This window comes from Grampus griseus (genome assembly GCF_964374135.1).
Source record: "Grampus griseus genome assembly, chromosome: 1".
Lineage (NCBI taxonomy): Eukaryota > Metazoa > Chordata > Mammalia > Artiodactyla > Delphinidae > Grampus > Grampus griseus.
In genome coordinates this window covers 158,118,781-158,137,055 of record NC_139017.1, presented here as the reverse complement: position 1 = coordinate 158,137,055, position 18,275 = coordinate 158,118,781, and the positions used below count along the sequence as shown (strand labels likewise).

Here is an 18,275-nt window from a genome sequence, read left to right as displayed (position 1 = left end):
TGGCTGGGCTGAGTGGCTTGTGGGATCTTAGTTCCCTGACCAGGGATTGAACCCTTGCCACGGCAGTGAAATCACCAAGTACTAACCACTGGACTGCCAGGGAACTCCCCATTCCTCTGTGTTTTGATAATAGTCTATTTAAGGCATCGTAAAATCTGTCTAGCTCCAGAATTTGCAAACAAATCTGAACATGAAAGTAGCCTATTTATAAAAATCTCCATTTAAAATAAACTTCCTTTTTTGCAGGGGCCGAGGTGTTGGACCACCTCGGGGGGCTTTAGTGCGTGGTACACCAGTGAGAGGAGCCATCACCAGAGGTGCCACTGTGACTCGAGGAGTGCCACCCCCACCTACTGTGAGGGGTGCTCCAGCACCAAGAGCACGGACAGCAGGCATCCAGAGAATACCTTTGCCTCCACCACCTGCACCAGAAACTTATGAAGAATATGTAAGACATTCGGACAATGCCATTTCCTAATACCTAACAGGTTGCCAAAGGAAGTTGAATGACAGGGCCTTGGCCCTTGATGTAGGTGGCAGGGACTGCCTGTAAGATTTGGAATCTGCCCTCTTCTCTTGCAGTGAATGTTAAACTATGAGAAGAGTTTTCCATTTTTAAGCATGGTTTACTGTATGTATGTAGATTAAACAGGAAATAAGTTGTCCCTTGATGTTTAGTGTGTTACTAAAGGAACTCACACTACTACTGCTGATGATGCTGAAGTTCAAAAGAAACATGGTTTCTTTTTTTTTTCTTTAGTCCTTTCTTTTCTTGACTATTCCACAACAGGTGTTAACATTTTGGAGGGAAAATCCATGTTCTCTTAATCCAGAAGCCCGCCATACTCCCATGGGATATAATTACCTTACCTACTTTCCGTGATTCTGACTTTCTATTTCATTTTATTTGTTCTAGGGATATGATGATACATATGCAGAACAGAGTTATGAAGGCTACGAAGGCTATTACAGCCAAAGCCAAGGGTGAGTCAGGCAGTAGAAGTGCTGTTTCATGTCCTCGGGATGGATAAGAGGGAGTTGGAGGAACTGAGAGATTTAGGCAGCACAAATCTAAGGAGCAGGGTGGCTCACCTCTCTTGAGGGTGTCTCGTCTGCTTTTGACATCTATAAGGCACACACTTGGATCTGCAAATTTGGATAACTGTGAATCTTAAATTATAGTGTAGAATCTGGGGTTAGCAGATGAAAAATTCCTGAGCTGTGACTACATGGAAACAAAGGGAAGAGGCCTTAAAATTATTTTGATTTATTATTAAAAAATGTCACAGCCACATTAAAGTTGCATAAAAGTTTAAAAGGATACTAGAATCCCACTGTTGTAAGTCAGGTTCTTTTCTGCTCTTTTTTTAAAAAACATTTTTAGTGTATGTGTATATATATATATATCTTAACTGTGATTGAAAAGGTCTCATAATTCTACAATGAGGACAGAACAGTTCTTTTCATGTTTCTTTAATCTCTTCCAGTTAGCCCTGTGAATACATGTGTATGTACACTGTGGTTAAGATTGAGCTTTTGGATTGAGCTTTTTCACTTTAAATTGTTGCTATTCGTTTTTCTTTGCTATGGTTGTCACAGTTTTTAAATGAGTACCTAGTGTGTACATGCTTTGGAAATATTTTGTGGTTTGGAGATGGGGTAAAATGAGCATCTTTTTGTTTTATACCCACATAAAAATGACTGAAATATGGAAGTATTGGGGAGAAAGGTAAAACTGAAACATGGTTACTACATAGCTCTAACACTCTGTCTTTGGCTTTCAGGGACTCAGAATATTATGACTATGGACATGGGGAGGTTCAAGATTCTTATGAAGCATATGGTATGTATTTATTTCTGTGTTGGGACAAAATGTGCAAGTAAGTGCCCTGGAGAATGCTGGTGACCGGATTATTGGGGGTCAGTCATGCATCTAAGGAGAAACCTCTAACAGAAGGCCAATATGTTGATAGATGTGGCAATAGGAGTCCTGCTCTTAAATTGTGTGGTGTGCGGTAGAAAGAAGGACTTACTGAAATGAGATAGGTGTGCTATTACTCTTGGACGGCTAAGCAGGTGTCCTAAACTAGGGCTCAGGTCTAGGTTGGCCTGGTTGGAGCAGCAGGCTTTTCAGCTGATGTTGATTCTTTTTGGACTTTAGGCTGGGAGATGGCTAGGCCTGGGTTATGTTGCTGGGCCTTTGCTGCTGATACCTAGGCCACGGCGGTGGATAATAAGAATTTAATCATATCCAATTCTTCTGCCCCACCTCATTTTTAAAAACAATTTTGGATCTCATTATGAAGAATCTCAGTGTAGAGGAAATGCTAGCTGAAAGAAACCTAAACGGCAAGAGCAGGTTGGGGGCAGGAATAGTGTCCATTAGATTAGAAACTGGGGGCTGAAGCCAATTCAGGGCAGTACTGGCACCAAGCTCCTTACTGTCTTGGAGACATCTCCGTTCAGTCCTATAATCCTAAGAGAGCTATATAGATGCTGGAATGGCAGCAGGACCAAACTGCCTTTCCTGAGGCTTGGTTGAAAACACATTGCCCAAGAGTATCCTCAAGAGCCAGTTATGGCCCTGTATTAATGGGTCCCAGAGGGAGTACCATGTGGCAGTAGATGCAGAGAGAGCAGCCTTTTAAATGTGAGGTGTTTCCAGCATACCCAAGGGAAGTCCAGAGACTTTGGCAAGGGGGTCAGCAGTTGACCTTTTAAGTTACCAGCTGACAGTCTCCCTTACCCCTAACTGAAAAGAGAGAGCCTCTTAGGGTTCCCACAGACAGACTCCTCAACTCCTCAGCACAGTATGTAGTAACCAGTCAGCTGCTTGCCCGGGAAACAGTTTTTACCAGTTCTAGCTAAATGGTACTGGACAGTTGCCATCCGTAACACTGCACTGCTCTCTGCTCATATGCCACTATTTAGAAGGGTGGTATGATTGCTCCAGGGTATTTCCCTTCATCGGTGAAGCAGCACAATGGGGCCTCTGTATGTGTTTGACTAAATTACATTTCTGTTTTGCTGGAGAAAAGACTGCACTGAAATAGGCAGGCTGCTCCTTGTTCTCCTGGTGTGATATTGCCACCGTTAATCTGTTCTGATTTCTGCCTTTATAAGCAGAGTTAGAAAAATAAACTGTCTTGTTGGTACCCAGAAGCCACTTGGAAAGTGATGGACATATCTATTTTACTAGAGGTATAAACAGGCTTAGATAGCATAGGGCTTTGTGCAACATCCATAAAGGAGTTTTAGACCTATATTGATGGAAGCAGATGTTTGTGAATGCAAGGAGCTAGAGAAATAACAGGCCTGGGTAACATCTGGGGGTGAGTGGGAAGAATAAGCTTATAAACACAACTCGTGTTCATAAGAGATCAGCTCTAGTAAGTGATCATCTCTCCTATAGGCTTTTCCCTGTCACAAAGGAAAACCATTTGAGGATGTCAGTCATGTTGTCTGGCTTCTCTGGACTATTGGCACAAAAAAGGAGATAATGAATTCTCCTAATGAGTGCTGTTAACACATTTGGTTGTACTTCCCACTGCCAGAACAGTGAACCAGCTCTGCTGGTGGAGGGCTCCTGAAACGTGGCCATTGCTTGCTCTTCCCAGGGAGCCAGAGGACATTTCTCCACGGGGAAATCAGACTTGCTGTTGCATGGGAAGGGAGCTACCTGCTGCTTCCAATCTGAAAGACTTCCAGAAATTGTCACCTTACCTGAGGCTCTGTGCCAAATTGCTTTGGAAACAGGAAAGAGCATTGCAGATCCACTGAGGTCGATTTCCTCATTGTCCCAAGCAAGGTGTTGGGTTTATTCAGGTTTGGGGGCTGGAGTATAGATTATGTTGCCTATGGACAGCTTCTTTCCTGGACATCACTCCAAGTTCTTCCTGAACTGTTTCCTCTGTCCACGCGGAACTGTCCTACAGTTGGAAAATTGCCTAAGCTGCTCAGGAGGGCCAAGCAGAGCAAAAAAGTAAGGACCACCCAGGAGGTGGCAAGACATTGGAAGCAAAGCAGTGCTTTTGGTGACCAGGTGACCTACGCCTGCCCATCTAGAAATGCCATTGGCACGTGGGTTATAAAACTGTTCTTGCTTTTTCCCCACAGGCCAAGATGACTGGAATGGGACCAGGCCGTCGCTGAAGGCCCCTCCAGCTAGGCCGGTGAAGGGAGCATACAGAGAGCACCCATATGGACGTTATTAAAAACAAACATGAGGGGAAAATATCAGTTATGAGCAAAGTTGTTACTGATTTCTTGTATCTCCCAGGATTCCTGTTGCTTTACCCACAACAGACAAGTAATTGTCTAAGTGTTTTTCTTCGTGGTCCCCTTCTTCTCCCCCACCTTACTCCATTCTTAACTCTGCATTCTGGCTTCTGTATGTAGTATTTTAAAATGAGTTAAAATAGATTTAGGAATATCGAATTAATTTTTTAAGTGTGTAGATGCTTTTTTTCTTTGTTGTTTAAATATAAACAGAAATGTACCTTTTCTAATAAAACAGAAGTTGAGTAAAAAAAAAAAACCACAAACCTGTTAGTTTCAAAAGTGACATTGCTTGCTTAAAGGTTCTGAAGTTAAGGCTTGTTAACTTTCTCTTAGTTTTGACTTGAGGCATCCCGTAAAGTTGTAGTTGCAGAATCCCAAACTAGGCTACATTTCAAAATTCAGGGCTGTTTAAGATTTAAAATCACAAACGTTAACGGCAGTAGGTGCCACCATGTAAAAGTGAGCTCAGACGTCTCTAAAAACGTTTCCTTTAAAAGCACATGGCGGTTGAATCTTAAGGTTAAATTTTAATATGAAAGATCCTCATGAATTAAATAGTTGATGCAATTTTTAACGTTAATTGACTTAAAAACAACAACAACAAAATTAGGTTCGTAAAACTGACTTTTTCATTATGTGGGTTTTGAAATCTAGCCCCAGACATACAGTGTTGAGAGATACTTAGTGGGAAGTAGGTTTCGAAGAGGTTGATATGGGGAGAGGGGCTGGCCATTTGAATTTGATGCAGAGCTTTTTAGTCACGAACAACCTTTCAGTAATAGTACAAATAATTAACATTTCAGTATTTAAAAAGGCAAAGTATTTTGTCCATCTGAGATTCTACACTCCATGAAAAGCTCACTTGGACACTGGGGCCAAAAGCTGATGATTTTCTTAAGTTGACGGTTGTCAATATTGAACTGTTACCAAGGTAGTTAGTCAAGTATGTCTCAACACTAGCATGATATAAAAAGGGACACTGCAGCTGAATGAAAAAGGAATCAAAATCCACTTTGTACATAAGTTAAAGTCCTAATTGGATTTGTACCGTCCTCCCATTTTGTTCTTGGAAGATTAAATGCTACATGTGTAAGTCTGCCTAAATAGGTAGCTTAAACTTATGTCAAAATGTCTGCAGCAGTTTGTCAATAAAGTTTAGTCCTTTTTTAATCAAAGTAAATGTGATGAATTGTCATTTTTTTGGGTGGACAATAAAATAGTTTTCTCTTTCAAATAAACTTAAATTAACTCTAAAGTTAATGGGCTTGTTAAAAGTTGGAGACATTCTTAAAAGTGGTGGGGGGGTATTTTATTTTAAGTTTACCAAAAAAAAGTTTATGAGTTGTTAAGTTTTAGTTTAAAAATAACCAAAGCTTTTTCACCCCCTGGAAGTTGTTGAAAGCAGTTTTATCCAGTCCTTATCACAAGCTCTAATTTTTGGAGAGAAAAATCCAACTAAGTTGAAACTTGGATTGGTTTCCATACATAGGCCTCAGTACTTAAAGTTCCAGCCATCCTAGTTTGCACCTTCTGTAGAGCCTGTAGGTGGCCCTAAGAGTGACACCAAATAATCTCTGTGAACTTGGAGAGGGATAGCACTTGCCTTTAGATAATGACAATTCAGCAAACCCTGGGTGCCCTTAAGGGTTTCCCTTCCAATCCCAGAAATGCTGTTAATAAATCAACTGGGCTGGGGCAGGATGTGGCATGATAGCCTGGCTCTGAACCTCCCTCCTGAGAGACCAAGAGAGGAAATGATGGAATTGGTTGACCCTGTTTCCACTCCTCTACATTAATTCTCAGGGTTCTCATGCCTTCCCTAAGGGAGCCACCTAAACTGCTCGGGGGTGAAAAATCCTCTTGTATGAAGTGCCAAGCTGCCTGCAGCAGTGCATGATGGACATTTTTTTTCTTTTTAAAACACACCAACAAAAAAATGTATTTGTAGATTGTGATAAAGTGTAAATAACTGAATTTTCAACCATGGTTTGAAGTCAGCTTTCAGGGCATTATGTCTTGTTTTGATGAAAAGAGATCACTCTATACCCCCCTTTTTAAAGGAAAATTATCGCAAGAGAATCAGGATGTGTAAAGCTAACATGCATCGCAAAAAACCAAAGGTAACCTAAATGTCTGATTTTAATAGCACATATTTCTCTTTTACATAAACTGTGACAGCAACTTGCATAAACAATTCTTTAGCTGTTAATTTTAATGTTAAAACTTTGCAAAACTTGTTTAATAAAAATAGCTGTAAAAAGAAAAACCATATGCTGCCGCATAAATTAGCCATAACTCTTAATAATCCTGCCCATCACAAGTGAACTGTAATGTAACCTGGGCACAAAGTCTGACATCTTAAATGACACATTGTAAAATTTCAATGACTGTAGTTTAGACCTGCTGCTCCCCAAAGTAAAGCTTTCTGCTCAGCTATTTTAAAATGTACAAGGATGTGAGCCCCTATAGGTCCCCGTATTGATATTCACAATGAAATGTTAGTTAAAATTTCTTTAAAGTTGCATGTTTCTCTCCTGTAATGTGTAAACTGCATGCAGGATCTCTATCTTTTATTTTGTATGTCTTTAGAACTTCCTCTTTAAAAGACTTATCTCTTACTTCTCCATTTTCAGGTGATTGAAAACTCCTGAGGCATTTCTTGGAGTAGAATGGGTAGTGAAGACCCATGTCAGGTATGTTAAGGTGGCTTTCTATTAAGGATATTGGACTTTTATCGTAACTAAAACAGTTTTGCCAGGTGGTAGCCTGGGAGGTAATCAATGGGCAAATCTTGCTTGTATGTACTTTGTACCATATTTACAACCTGACCATGCTTTTACGTTGGTTTACAGTCCATATTGAATTTACTTGTAATGACCAGACTGTCAGCTTACATCTTTTGAGTCCCACTGTATTTTGTCAATAACCTGATAAGGTGGTGTTTCATTTGGAGTTCATTGGTTATAAGCAACAAAGTGACTGGCTCATGTAAATGAAAGGGAATTTATTGGAAGGATATTAGGGGTCCGCAGATTTAATGTGAAGGCTAGAAAATCTTGCTTGGGAACCAGAGTGGCTACAGCGAACTGGGACAGCAGTGGTAGACCACAGGAGTGGTTCTAAAGCTGGGATTAGCTCCTTGGACACTATTGCTGGAATAAGTACACTCTTAGCCGTGTTTGGTTTCAAGGTTCAAGTTCTAGAGAGGCAAAGTGTCAGACTGGATTAGCTTGAGTCACATGCCCGTACTTTACCAGTATGCAGTAAGAAAATAATTCCTCAAAAGGAAGTCAGGGTGTTATTAGGAAAGAAATAGATACTGAGCAACCAAACGACAGTTATTCAGTAATAACCGTATTTTACAGAAGTAACTGAGACTTAATGAGGGTAAGTGACTTCCCAGGATTACATAATTAGTGTGGGTGGTAATCAAGCCCAAGTTTATGTGTTGCCAGAACCTAACATCTTACCTCTCATACTATACCACTTTTAATCTAAGGAAGGGGTATTTCTCACGCAGAAGAGACCCCTGGTTAGAGACATTGTGGTGTAGTAGAAAGGACATGGAACCTGAGAAACCTGGAGTTGAATCTATGAGCTATCTTTTGTTTGGTGACCTAAAACACATCACTTATTTCCACATCTGAGAAGGAAGACAGTGATAATGTACACTTCACAGTGGTTGGCAAACTGAAGGAGTTCAAATATATGTAAGGCCAACCAATTCCGTGCCCTATACATAGTAAATATTAGTCTTTTTCCCTAAAAAATTTTAACTCCCTGGTTGGGTAGTTGGGGGCTCTGACAACTGAGTGAGCCTTCCTATTGATTTTTTCTCTGCCCCTGAGTAAGTTGTTAGGGTTATGAGGGCACTGAGGAGAAAGGATCCAACTAGGTAGGCCAAAGATACTGTGTCCTTTGACAGTGAAATTTGCCTTCTTGGAGATCATTTCTTCCAAACCCACCTCTCGGCCAGGAGCCTCTGCGATACGGAGGCTTTAAGGAGGGCCATGTGTACTGAGCATGGTTCTGTGCATCCAGAAGGGCTAAGTTTGATACTGGTCACATGAATGGTTAGAAAATTTTAGGGGAAAGTCCCTGAATGCAGAGAATTTAGTCTCAACTCTTCCTAAGGTAGTCTTAAGAGCAGAATTTTGGGGAAACGTCTTTCTTTATTTGGCCTGTAATTTGTGCTTGGAAAGGCAAGTTCCATTGTTGGCAGACCCAGGCCTGCCAGTGGTCTGCCTATTCTGGGTGTGCAGTTTCGGTCCCAGTGTTTTCTGTCACTACCTGTGAACTTTATTACATCTATAAGTTTTAGAGCCAGGGAAGCCTGGGGACCTGTCCTGGCTCTGCCTCATCATAGCCCTTGTCTTTGTTTTAACAACCAGAAAAAAACCCTTACCCCCTGTCTCATTTCTTTTTTTCTTTTTTTTTTTTTAAGCATAGTGAACATCTTTTTTTTTTTTTTTTTTTCCCCGCTGTGTCACACGACTTGCAGGATCCTAGCTCCCCGACCAGGGATTGAACCTGGGTCATGGCTGTGAAAGCACCGAGTCCCAACCACTGGACCACCAGGGAATTCCCTGTGTCATTTCTTTTTATGATTTGAATTTTATTTTAGTTATTATTTTTTTTTATATAGCAGGTCTGTGTCTTATTTCTTTATCATTAAATGGAGTTGATAATAATAGCTAACACGTATCACTATGTGCGTCATACTATCCTACGCAGTTAATAAAAACTATCTCATTTGGTCCTCTCTACCTTTTTCTTTTTTAATTGAGATAAAATTCACATAACATAAAATTTACCATTGTAATCATTTTAAAATGCACAGTTCAGTGGTTATTAGAATATTCACAGTGCTGTATGAGCATTATCACTATTTAATTCCAGAAAATTTCCATTACCCCAAAAGAATCTCATACGTGTTAGTAGTCACTCCCAATTCCCCTCTCTCCCACTAAGCTACTTTCTGTTTCTATGGATTTCCCTATTCTGGACATTTCATATAAATGGAATCATATTATATGTGCCTTTTGTGATTGGTTTCTTTGACTTTGCATAATGTTTTCAAGGTTCATGCATGTTATAGTACATATCAGTACTTCATATAGTGATAGGACACAATATTACTTCCAAAGCAGCCCATTTCATTTAAGACAGCTCCAAGTATTAGTAGTTTTCCCTCATTTTGAATGTCACTCTAGTAGCTTATACTGATTCTATTTTGGACTTCTGAAGGGATTCCTATCATGTATTTGAAGATCTTTTTTTTTTTTTTTTTTTTTTTTATTTTTTATTTTTGGCTGCATTGGGTCTTTGTTGCTGCATGCGGGCTTTCTCTAGTTGCAGCCAGAGGGGGCTACTCTTTGTTGCGGTGCGTGGGCTTCTCACTGCGGTGGCTTCTCTTGTTGTGGAGCACAGGCGCTCGGGCTTCAGTAGTTGTGGCACAAGGGCTCAGTAGTTGTGGCTCACGAGCTCTAGAGTGCAGGCTCAGTAGTTGTGGTGCACAGGCTTAGTTGCTCCACAGCATGTGGGATCTTCCTGGACCAGGGCTCAAACCCGTGTCCCCTGCATCAGCAGTCGGATTCTTAACCACTGCGCCACCAGGGAAGTCCCTGAAGATCATTTTCACTCATGTTTCTTTCCCAGCTCTAAAAGTTATTTGTTAGACTTGCTAGATCTGATTTTCAAGAAAAACTAGAAATTTGGATTTTATATACTGCCAGTTGTTTAATGTTTGCTTAGATTTGTGTCAGTCCCTATAAAACATATGCTGCAAGCCAAATTCTGCCCATCACCTGCCAGTTGCAGCTGCTGGTTAGCTTCTATTAATACAGATTAAAAGGCATATTAGGATTGTTGAGATATAATTCATATACCAAACTATTCACTCATTTAAAGTGTACGATTCGGGGGTTTTTAGTATATACAAGAGTTGTACAATCATCAACACAATAAATTTTAGAACGTCTTTCTCACCCCAGAAAAGAAATCCTGTGCCCATTAAGCCATTTCCCCACAATCAGCTTATCCTTTCTAGCTCTAAGCAACCATTAGTCCATGTTCTGTCTCTATCACCTTGTCTATTCTGGACACTTCATAAAGTGGAATTATACAACATATAATCTTAATGACTGGCTTCTTTCACTTAGCATAATGTTTTCAAGCCTCATACGTGTTGTAGCATGTTGTCAGTACTTCCTTTTATTGTCAAATACTGTTTCATTATATGCATATACCACATTTTATTTATCCATTTACCACTTTTTGGCTAATATGAATAATTCTTCTATGAACATTCATGTACAGGTTTTTGTGTGGACATATGTTTTCAATTTCTTGGATGTATACCTAGGAGAGGAATTGCTAGGTCATATGGTAACTCTTTAACTTTTTGAGGAACTGCCCATCTGTTTTACACAGAGACTACACCATTCCTACCAGCAATGTATGAGGTTTCTAATTTCTCCACATCCTTACCAACACTTGCTATTTTCTTTTTGTTTGTTACAGCTATCCTGCTGGGTGTGAATTGGTATCTCATTGTGGTTTTGATTTGCATTTCCCTAATGAATAATGTCATTGAGCATCTTTTCATGTACTTACCCACCATTTTGTTTATCTTCTTTAGAGAAATGTTTATTTAAATCTTCTTGTCAATTTTTAAATTGGACGATTTGTCTTTTTATTATTGAATTGTAAGTTCATTATATAGTTGGATGATGGACTCTTATCATATATGAGATTTGCAAGTATTTTCTCCTATTCTGTGAGTTCTCTTTTTATTTTCTTTGAAACACAGAAGTTTTTCATTTTGATGAAGTCCAATTTATCTGTTATTTTCTTTCATTGCTTGTGCTTTTGGTGTCATAGGTAAGAAACCATTGTCTCATTCATGGTCCTGAAATTTTATACCTTTTTCCTTCCAAGAGTTTTATAGTTTTAATTCTTACATTTAGGCCTATGATCCATTTTGCGTTAATTTTTTTTTTTTTAATTAATTTATTTTTTTTGCGGTATGCAGGCCTCTCACTGTTGTGGCCTCTCCCGTTACAGGGCACAGACTCCGGACACGCAGGCTCAGTGGCCATGGCTCACGGGCCCAGCCGCTCTGCGGCATGTGGGATCCTCCCAGACCGGGGCACGAACCCGTGTCCCCTGCATCAGCAGGCGGACTCTGAACCACTGCGCCACCAGGGAAGCCCGCATTTTGCGTTAATTTTTGTATATGGAATGAGGTGGGGGGTTCATATTCGTTTGCATGTGGATATCCAGTTGTCTCAGCACCATTTATTGAAAAAGACTGTTCTTCCCCCATTGAATGATCTTGGCATCCTGGTTGGAAATCAATTGACTATAGCGGTATAGATCTATTCCCCTTTGAAGTAGGTATTACTTAAAGTGATTAATATAATTTTTGGCGTATAGTAGCTACTCAATAATAAATAATAGCTGACTGGACTATTTTGGCATCAATAAGAGCTAGTAAGTGGTGGGGCTAGGATTTGATCCCAGGTATGGGTGACCCCAAATCATGTCTGTAATACTGCAGGCTGCTAAAGTGGAAATGAGGCTGTTCTAGCTGCTATGCCTGGCCATATGTAGTTCTCCAGAGGCTCAAAGGCTGAGGCCCTACATGCCCTTCCCCCACCATCAGCCTCCCTTGCTCCTCCCCCCATCTCCCTCCAGGGTTTCCAGGGTACTCTTATAGATGACACTTGCTGCTAAGGGAACTCTCTCACCCTTCCTTACCTAGGGATATGACAGTATTCAGATAGCCTTAGGGTTTGTCCACTCTTGCTTTCTCTCCCACCACTTCCCCCTCCTGTCCCAGGCTAAGAATGTAGGTGAAGATGCATCAGCAACTGCTAGGGCTTTCTGGCCACCAAGGATGAAGCAGACTCAGACTGTGTTTTTCAGGAACAGCAGCCTGAGAGTTAGGACCCATAAGGCTTCTTGCCTATACGTATGCAGAGTGCTCCCGAACCAAGTGAACTAGGGGGATAAAGGTAGTGATGGTGGATATTTTGCTTAGATATTTGAAGCTTAAATAATCCCTCCCTGGCCTCAAACCTCTGCGGCTGTATGTCGCCCAAAGATCATTTGAGTTAGAATTCATAAGGCAGCACGTGGGCTCCCTTTTTCTTGCTATGTTCTCGTGCTTTGTGTGAGCCTATACAGGCTGCTGTTAGCTGGCAGAGTTACTATTAAGTAGTCATTTTAATTTTCCCTCATTTTATTACTTTTCTGTCTATTCCCATTAATTGGTCTTGACCCCATTTTTTTAAAAGGAGGAAGTGATATAGAGAAAATAGGCAGCTTTGCCTGGCTAAGGGAGAAGAAAATTTAATTTGCATGTCTACTGTGTCTCTGTTTTTGTAAATGAGGCAGCTGTTACTAGGAGAGGTGAAGTAATTTACCACAGTTGTATTGCAAGTTGTGGAGGAGGTCCACATCAGCATTTTTGTATACCAAAGCCCATTCTTTATGCTGAAAGCATGCTGCTTCTATAAGATGAACACCATATTTCATTGACACTGAGGCTATGTATTATAAGATGCATCATTAAATACTGCGAAGAAATAAAAAATACTGCCAGTTAAACTGACACAGTGTTTTGTTTTCATATAAGTGTAAGATGTGTCCTGATTTCAGAAATGTTAAAATCTGAAAAAAGGTTACTTAGCTATTATTGCATTTTTGTCAATTCTAACATTCTTTACTGTGTACCATGCACTGTCTGCTCCACCTGTAAAGTAGCTATTATTATCCCACTTTTACACAGTTTAACACATTTTTACATAGTGTAACTAGCTTTGGAACCTTAGATGGGTTATCCCCTCCAAGTCTCAGTTTCATCATCTGTAAAATGGGAGGATAATATCATTTATTTTATAACATTGTTGTGAAGATTGGGTGAATTAATGCATGTAAAACATTCAACATGACATGTAATAAGCACCCAGTCAGTACATGTTAGCTATAAACAGAGGCTAGGAGAGTAAGTTACTGCCGATTTTGAAAAGCTAAATTTTAGTCAAGGGATTTGGACACTATTCTAAAGTTTAGGGAGCTATTTTAAGGCCTTAAGTAGGGGAGTGACTTGAACACACTCGTGTTTGCCCTTGTGCTGGCGAGTTGGGGAAGTAAGGGAAGCAGAAGGGAATCATCTTCCATAAAGTGCACCACCCTTTGTGGGAGAGCAAAGGAGGTGTTCTCCCCTCCCCATGCCTGACTTCTGCTCCCTCTTACCTAAAAGCCATATGGTTCTTACCTTTTTCAGAAAGAATAACCTTCTCTCCTCTTAGATATTTGGGCTCTTTGAGGGTGGGGTGTTAGGCCTTCACCATATCTTGAGGGCATCATCCTGTATCCTATCCCTTTCACCTACCCTGTGAATTAGAGACCAAAACTCTGTGAGTCTCCACTGATGGAAACTTCACTCTTGAGGAATTATTAAGCAAGGCTTTGCTTCACCACTTTTAAGTCTTAAATGAATGAAGTCTCTGCCTCCATTTTAAGCTCTTAATTCTGTGCTAACTCTCCGGGGAGTATCATATTGCAGCATCCCATGTAATTCTCACAACTCTGTGAAGTGAGGATTATCCTGGGAAACTGACATGCACAGGTTAGGATGACCACAGGGTCCAAGAACTAGAGTTCAGACCCTAGTCTTTCTGCTACTACTTAGCTGCCTCCTGGTCTTTCCTCTGTACCTACAGTGGCCACCAGAAGATCAGCTTACGCTGAAAGTAGTTCCGGGCTTTGATATACAGAATGTGTGGTGCCCCTAGCTTGGTTTCCAGATTCCTGAAGTTAAAAGAAGTGGATCCTTCTTTGCCCTCCATTTTTCTCTCTCTCTGGACCCTCATGTACCTCCTGCTCTCTGGATTAATTGTCATGGCATGTTTAAAGCTAGCAAGCATCTGATGAATATTTAATAGCCTTGAGCAGACAGGCTGCATACAGTTGTCTGAGACAGCAGCTGCTGGGGGGAAGGGGAGGAAGCACAGTGCACTGCCTAACTGCGCATTCTTTTGTTCCCTGGCCTCAGCCCTTGGGAGCAAAGACCTATGGTGGGCACTGCACCCTAGTCCTATTGTGGCCTGATAGCTCCCCTGGGCTCCCAATGAGGCTGCATTCAAGTAGTAGACCAAACCCTTTTGTTTGAGGTAATGAGCAGATATGTTCACTGACCTCTAAAAATCAATTTTCTAACCCCCAGGCTGGAGGTCTTCTGCTCAATAGCCTGTTATGGCTCTGGGGCTGAGGATGTGTTCTCTTCCAGAGAACACTAGCTCTCTCTTCTAAAAGGAGGGAGCCTTGTATCTGAAAGGGATTTGAGTTTCATAACCGTGCTGCTGGAGGTTAGCTTCTTGACATTCCTTGACTACAAATCCAGCAGCTTCTCAGCAGTAGGTGTACTTCTCCCTCCTAGCCTAAGCTGTGCTGGTTGTCTTTGGCTGCATCTCAGGCAGCAGTGGGCAGGTAGGAGTTCTCAGACAGGTACACAAGCTGTCACAGTGCTTCCCCCCACTGGACCAGGGAACTTTTTACTTCAAGGAGGCCTTGTCATTTCCAGGTCAGATTGGGAGAGGTTGTGGGGACTCCTGAAGAAAGACAGCGCGTTTGACATGTTTCCAGGCAGAGTGTGAGGTACAGCCAGGCTGTCAGCCCAGATTAATCACCAAAGTAGAACACATTGCTGGAAAATTGGGGACTGTTTACGTTCTTAATACTGCATTAAGATGCCTGGATTAGCTATTCCCTTGTCAACCTTGGGAGCCTACCTTGGCCCACCTCAGGATAGCCAGTCTCTTCACCAGGCACATAAGGAATTTGAGATGGAAGAGTTTGGGTTTAGATACAGAGCTAATTTTTCTCTGCTTTCCTCTGGCTCCTGCAGCCTTCGTGCTTCCTACTTACAGCCCAGCTTTAGGTATAAAATGGGGTGCTCCCCATCTCTCAGGCTCTCCAGGGTTGGAATGTAGGAAACAAGTTCTGCATCTGCCTTTGAGAAATAGAAATACCTTGTGCTCTGATATGATTCTTCATAAGCTTCTCTCCAGAGATCAGTATGAATGACCCCTTTCATTCTTTTTTTAAAAAATACATTCATTATTATAAATTGGAACACCTACTATGTGCTAGGCAATGGAGAGTCAGTGGCAAGTGAACAAGGTAAAATTGGTCCCTGACCTCGTGGAGCTTATAGTGTATTTGGGGACACAGACACTAAACATATTAATCTCATAAATAGCATAAATCATTCTCAATTGTGACATATGCTGTGAAAGAAAGGAACGGGTGCCATGAGGGTATACAACAGGAGTTAACCTAGCTCTGGGGTTTTCCTTGAAGAAATGTTTAAGCTGACATCTAAAGGCAGAGTTAACTAAGCAGAGAGTTTGGGAGATGGTTTGGGGAAAGGGCATGAAAACACATTCTAGGCAAAGTGTAGGACTGAGGCAGGTTCAAGGTGAGGTGGAAATCCGGGGCTCATGCTATGGTCATCACTGAAGACCACTGAATTCCAGTAGTGAGGGGTGACACGATTAGATTTCTGCTTTTTAAACTTCACTTGCTGCTGAGTGGAGAATGGGTTATGGGGACCTATGAGGAAAGACATGAATGAGAAAGACCTACACTGGAGAAATGAATGGATTCAAGAACTTCAGAGATAGAATGATTGATTAGATGTGGGAGAATAGGGACGTACCAGTGAGGGCCCCCAAGTTACTGGCTTGAAAAACTGGGGCATTTTTTTTTTTAAGATGAAGAGCACAGCTACAGGCTTTGGCATAAGATTAGGGCTCTGACCTGTGCCCCAGGCTTAGAATGTGTCTCTCCTGTGGATAACGCCGAGAACTGAGGGCTAGGAAGAACCCCTCATAAGGCCAGAAGAGGTGGACCCCGGAGCCTAGGATTGAGGTACTAATAATAGCTACGAGAAGATTCCTGTTCCCCATTCCCTTTCTTTCAAAAGATTTAAAGCTCTCTGTTAATCGTTATCTTTTTCACATCTCTGAGAGAGCAGAGATTATTTTCCCCTTTATATAGCTGGAGGCCCCAAAGCTTGTATAGTTAAAGGCCCCAGAGGTCTAGTTGATTCTGCCCCAGATCACTCAGCTCAGGCATGGCCAAGGATGGGAGGTGTGAGGTGTGAGTCTCCATTTTCATTGCCTGACGGATAGCAAAAGGAGCTCATAGGCCGTGGACTTCTGTTTCCTACCCACCTGTGTACCTAAAAACCTTGTCCTGAATGCAGCAACGGGGGTTGTGCTGTGGGGTGGGGAGGTTGTGAGGGAGGCAGACCAGCCAAATGGGAGGCTGGGAAGCCCCCGATACAGCAACTTCATGCTTCTTAATTTTCTGCCTATGTCTTTGCAGCATCAGAGGACTCCCGGAAACCAGGAGAGCCGCCTGCTGTGTCAAGGCTGGCCTGAGGGCATTTGCTGAGCACAGAGAGACCCAGGAGAGGAGATCAACAGTCTTTTCCCACCCACCTCTTGATCTGTCTGATTTACCCACAGAAAGCCACCCAGAATCCTCTAAGAGTCCCTAGGCCCAGAATGGAGTCCTTAGGGCTACAGGGGGCTGTGATGCTAACAGTTAAACCTGCTTAGGACTTTAAAGAATCGAAGGGGACTAACAGTATCCTCAGCATGGCCTCCTAGACGTGAATAAACTGGCAGCTCTTACTGTGTCATTCCCAGTTTGCCTGCTTCCCCTTAGTCTCCAGCAGCACTGGCTGGAACACCCTACCACCACCTATTTCCCACCCTGCCACACGTGTGTTGTGGATGCCAGCCTTGAACACTTGCAGAGGGCTCCCAGAGAGTGGCTGGTCACCAACTCTGTAAAGGCTGAGGAAAGTCAAGTTAGAAGGTTCGGGTACTTTAGGCAAGTTATTTAACCTCGGAGCCTGTTTTTCTCTTCATTTTTGATTACTAACGTCCAAAAATCTCCTGAAGGATAGGGTAGGGCTTTTCCCACTTCACTCTGGACTATATCCCTTCCCCAGCAAACATCTGGCACTGAGGAGCTCAATAAAGGTTCAGTCAAGTGATGAATAGTCCCACTCCGGTAGCTTTTATCAGCTTTGGGAGAGAGCCAAAGGAGGTCCCCTGTCTAACTCCCACTCTCTATCCAGCTATATTGGGCTAGCCATTTATCCTAACATTTTCTCTTAAAGGATTGAAAGTCAGCCTTTCCTAGACTTATGGTTTCCTGTGGCCAATGCCATAGGCTGGTTTTACACTGAGCACCTGGAGAGGTTAGGGACCTCTCTAATACTACACTCTTCCTTCAATGCCTTCTGGTTATTTATCCCAACAAGGGAACCAGGGGAAGGGCTGAGTTTGGAGAGACCTATCCAGACTGTGCCTGAGGCATTCTAATGAGCTTTGGATTCTGTTCTTAGCAGTAAAGGGACCTTGAAATCGGTTGATTTACTTTGGGCAAGTTGTTTAACCTCTAAGCCCATTTTTATCTTCATTATTGATTAAAATATATAATAGCTAATAATTTATTGAATGCTTAGTTGTACCAGGCACTATGTCAAGCATTTATATGTACTATTTGACTTAATCCTCCAATCCACTATACTCATTTTACAGATGCGGAAACAGAGGCTCAAAGAGGATAAATAACTTGCCTAAGGTTAAAGAAAGGTGCTATCAGACTCTATAGCCCCTGCTTTTGACCTGTTTGTACCTCTTAGAGCCACCAAGTACTTTGAAACAGTAAAGCATTGTGTTTGAGAGATTTATTTAGGGTGACAAACGATCCAGGTTTTACATGACTGAGAAGTTTCCTGGGATATTGAACTTCAGTCCTAAAACCAGGAAAGTCCCAGGCAAACTGAGATGAGTTTGTCAGTCTGTTTGCACTGAGACTCAGTCCAGAGATGGCCATTGAGGCTTCATTTTCCCTGACTTCTTAGTCACCTACGCCTCATCTTGTGGCCAGTTTCTTTAGCATTT

At 41.8% G+C, this 18,275-nt stretch overlaps 1 protein-coding gene across 4 annotated transcripts in view; it reads left to right on the top strand.

Moving 5' to 3' along the window:
* KHDRBS1 (KH RNA binding domain containing, signal transduction associated 1) overlaps window positions 1–17,412 on the top strand; it is a 35,948-nt gene extending 18,536 nt beyond the window's left edge. The window contains exons 6-11 of one of the 4 annotated variants that reach the window (XR_014296423.1): window positions 247–448; window positions 917–984; window positions 1,785–1,843; window positions 4,117–4,309; window positions 6,915–6,974; window positions 11,347–17,412. Coding sequence is in view for 1 of the 4 variants with exons in the window: in XM_082649441.1 (XP_082505567.1) it covers window positions 247–448; window positions 917–984; window positions 1,785–1,843; window positions 4,117–4,214 (427 nt within the window). In the remaining 3 variants the exon portion in view is untranslated. Of the gene's footprint in view, window positions 1–246; window positions 449–916; window positions 985–1,784; window positions 1,844–4,116; window positions 5,437–6,914; window positions 6,975–8,782; window positions 9,002–11,346 lie in introns of those variants that run through there. The other 3 variants (XR_014296424.1, XR_014296425.1, XM_082649441.1) reach the window with 3 other exon arrangements.
* Window positions 17,413–18,275: the final 863 nt, after the last annotated feature.